The sequence below is a fragment of the Clupea harengus genome, unplaced genomic scaffold (assembly GCF_900700415.2).
Source record: "Clupea harengus unplaced genomic scaffold, Ch_v2.0.2, whole genome shotgun sequence".
NCBI classification, from domain to species: Eukaryota; Metazoa; Chordata; class Actinopteri; order Clupeiformes; family Clupeidae; genus Clupea; species Clupea harengus.
In genome coordinates, this window is record NW_024879802.1 from 65,001 (window position 1) to 69,242 (window position 4,242).

The window sequence follows — 4,242 nt, forward strand, 5'->3', positions numbered from 1 at the left end:
CCACCACTGCTTTAGTCCACAGGGAGAGAATGGTGTTACGTGATAACCTTGAAGAACACTGTGAGTCCAGTGCATGGTCCCGTATGATACTAATGCAGTCATAATAACACACACACACACACACACACACACACACACACACACACACACACACACACACATGGCGTTTCATGATAACCTGAAAAAACAGTCCAGTGCATGGTCCCTAATGGTACTAGTGCAGTCAAAATAAAAGAATCAGTTTTCCTCTGATATATCAGTGAACCAGTGGCAGCGAAATCAATGGCATTTTGGCAGAGGTACGACCGCGCTATAAATAATATCAATAACAGGCACTGGCAATAGGTGCCGTCACAGTACCATCACCGTCTGAACACACTGTACGATAGCATCAGCAGACGCTGTGGCCCTTCGTGCGTGGCCCCTAATGACACCACTGTAATGTAATGATGATGATTATTCACCCCTGAAAGTGAAATAAGAGTCATTATCTCAGAGGTATGACACAGCACATCATCTCTATAGGAGACACTGGGATAGTGTTCAGTCACACCTTTGCCTCTCTGGTCACAAAATCTCACAACATTTTTATTTTGTTTTATCTCAGACAGTGAGATAGAGTTCAGTCACTCTCTGGTCAGAAAATGTCCCTTTAAAACGTGGCCATTGTTATTCTGCTGAAAATATGACACTCAGTGACCTTCTGTACCTCTAACGACTGTAATGATGATAAAAATAAAGAAAATTATACAAAATTCACTTCTGACTCACCTCAGGGTTTTCAATGCACAGTGGGGACTTGTGAGGCCAGAGGAGAGGCTCTCAATCATGGGGTCATCTAGGTCGTTGTCACTCAGGTCCAGCTCTTTGAGGTGTGCAGTGCCTGACTTGAGGACAGAGGCAAGGAGCTCACAGTGCTGGCATGTTAGACAACACCTCTTCAGCCTGAAATGCATTTAATTTCGTTCACTGTCAGACATATTGCTTTTGATGGATGTAGATCAACAATCAGACACACAGACACACAGACACACAGACACACACACACACACACACACACACACACACACACAGACACACAGACACACACACACACACACACACACACACACACATAGACACACACACACACACACACACACACACACTCACACTCAAAAATCATCTTTTCAAAAATCATCTTCTTAGCTCACCTTTGCACACAACAGAAATATTGTAAAATAAATAAATAAAAAGCTGAAGGTTGCTTGCGTGTCACACACCTCAATGTCTCCAGCTGGCATTGAGGGCTCGTCATGCTTGTCAACAGCTTGCTCGCTCCAGCATAATCAAGCTCATTGTGACTCAGGTCGAGCTCTCTCAGGTTAGGCAGGCTACAGCTGACAGCGGAGGCCAACACCTCACACGTTCTGCCCATCTCATGACAACCCTTCATTCTGACATGGAAATAAAATTAAATAAATAAATAAAATAAGAAAAACAACATGACAGGTTATTTTGTACACTGTGTCAAATTTGTTAAGAAGCCTTGCACTGTAGTAGTGGATAGAATGGGTAATTCACTATCAAATACATCCTCAACCACATACACGTAGAACAGAAATATTCAAAAGACATCAATCTGTTACAAAAAAAATTGCATTTTATACGGTTTAACATCATACTGACTAAAACTGACTTCAACAATGAGACAGAGGCCTACCTTAATATCTGTATTTTACAGTTGGGACTTCTCAGTGCAGTACTCAGAAGCCTTATTCCAGAGTCTTGCAGATCGTTGTCAGTAAGATCCAGTTCACTAAGGTGAGACGTCTCTGACTGAAAAGCTGAGATGAGATTGCCCCAGCACTTCTCAGTCAGTTTGCAGCGGTTAAGTCTGCAAAACAAGTAGAAAAAAAAGAGTAACCATAACAATAGTCAACTAAAGATGAACCCCTTAATAGGCTAGAATGACAAAATGTCAACTGTTGACTCATTCCTACTCAACACACTTCTCTGTGTCATGGTTCTTTGCATTTTCAAGAGTGGACATAACAGTCCAGCACCGACCTGACGTCTGTAGTTAGCACATGGCATGGTGTATGTCACCAGCATTTTCCTAGTGCACTCAATCATTCATGTAAACATCACGTCAATAATACAATTGTCAGATTTGGATTAATAATTTGGATTAATAATTAATAAACAACAAACACGTGCATATATGGAAGCGAGACACAGGACACACACACACACACGCACACGCAGGCCTGAGGTCGCTGTGAATTTATTCTCTGCGTTTTCCCATCCTGGACCGTCCTTCCTCCAGGACCCCCCAGGAGCAGTGGGCAGCTTGTAAGTGCCCGGGGACCAAGTGAAGTGAACCGTCCATCTTGGTCAGGGATGGACAGGAAAGTGTTCTGTTCTTTTGCAACCTGAGTTCTTTACAATCTAGCACTGACCTGAGTGTCTGTAGTTTGCAGAAGGGACTCGTCAGTCCGATGGAGATCAGTCTCATACCCGAGTCGTGTATGTCGTTGAAACTGAAGTCCAGCTCTCTCAGGTGAGAGTTTGAGCAATGCAGAGCCGACACTATGGTCTCACAGGGCTTCTCTGTGAGTTTACAACCTCCAAGCCTGCAGAGGAAGAAAGAGGGAGAGAGATAGTCAGTAACTGATTAATCAATTAATTAATTAATACATCTGATTAATCAATTCAGGGAGTAATGTTTCTAAAGCATTTTTTTTTTACTTTGGAATGAAAAACTAAAATAAACAAAATAAAACAAAAATAAAACTATGGTATCACAGGGCTTCAGATAGATCTCACAGGAAGACAGATGGAGAGAGATAGTGATTAACAGATTTAATTTGGGGAGTAATGTGTTGACACTTAAGTCTCGTAAACATATTTCTAAAGTATTTTTAAACTTTGCACTTTGAAATGAAGAACTAAAATAAAACTCTCAGAGCCTTTCTGCAGTACCTTACTGAGTACATACTGTGAGCCTTTCTGCAGTACCTTACTGAGTGCATACTGTGAGACTGCATGCACATATTTCATTCATGTTTTGAAAATATTCTCAACTTTATAATGATGACATCTATAAAGATTTTTTTTTAATTCTGACTTTAGAACCTATCAGAGATAGATTAACGCTGTGACTAAATGATCTAGCTTTGTATCACATCTCTGAATACAAAAAAAAATAGAATAAGATAGAAGAGAGAACACTTGTTTAGGAATATTTGGATGCTAAATCATCCCAAAACAATAAAAACTAAAAACCCTCACAGAGCCTTTCTGCAGTACCGCACAACCGGGAGTAGTCTCCTGGCGGCCCTCGTCGGAGGTCTTGTAGTTCCTGAGGTCGAACTCATCCAGAGGATCCTCAGACATCAGGAGCATGTAAGCCAACGCTGAGCAGTGAGCAGGGGACAGTGGGGTCCCGGGGCCCCTCTCTGACTTCAAGAAACGTTTGAATTTCGTCATGGACGGAGGCGTCGTTCATCTCGATCAAGCAGTGGAAGAGGTTGATGCACCTTTCAGGAGAGACGTTCTTCCTTTGCATCTCTTTGAGGTTTTTGACAGCTCTACTGATGCTCTCTGGACTGCTCTCCATGCGAGTTAGCAGCCCTTGAGAAGCCGCTGATTGCTCTCCAGGGAGAGGCCGTGAAGGAATCGTACAAACAAGTCCAGGTGTCCGTTTTCGCTCTCTGATGCTTTGGTGACGACGCTGTTCAACAAGATGTCCAGCGTGACATTCTTGCGGCTGGCCTCGTGACTTGCCCTTGAGGAAAAATGCCATTGCTTCCATGTCCCGGCTAATGTACGAGTAGAAAATGTGGACAGCCGCGAGGAACTCTTGGATGCTCAAATGGACAAAGCAGTAGATCTTCGTTTCATAAACACAGATTCCTCCTTGAGGATCTCGGTGCACATTCCACAGTAAATGGATGCCTCATTGATGTTGATGCCACACTCACGGAGATCTGCCTCGTAGAACATCAAGTTGCCCCTTTCTAAGTTGAGGAAAGCGAGCTTTGCCAGCTTCAGAAGCAGGTCCCTGTTCGATCCCAAGAGTTTCTGTCTCTCTGACACACTTCCACCGTGGTACTTTGGTACTTGATGTTTGTTCTGAATGAGAAGAAAGTGGGCGTACATCTCGTGAGCGTCTTCGGGATTTCTTCTTTTCCACCCTGAACCAGAATTTTCTGGAGCACAATGGCGGATCCAGCAGAAGACTGGGATGTGACCATGATG

The 4,242-nt window shown here is 43.2% G+C and overlaps 1 protein-coding gene across 1 annotated transcript in view; it reads right to left on the bottom strand.

The window, feature by feature from the left end:
- Positions 1-3,387, bottom strand: part of LOC122130416 (ribonuclease inhibitor-like) — a 7,207-nt gene extending 3,820 nt beyond the window's left edge. The window contains exons 1-5 of the mRNA XM_042705152.1: positions 3,287-3,387; positions 2,442-2,615; positions 1,703-1,876; positions 1,263-1,436; positions 772-945 (exon numbers count right to left, since the gene is read on the bottom strand). Of these exons, the coding sequence (XP_042561086.1) occupies positions 772-945; positions 1,263-1,436; positions 1,703-1,876; positions 2,442-2,615; positions 3,287-3,387 (797 nt within the window). The remainder of the gene's footprint in view (positions 1-771; positions 946-1,262; positions 1,437-1,702; positions 1,877-2,441; positions 2,616-3,286) is intronic.
- Positions 3,388-4,242: the final 855 nt, after the last annotated feature.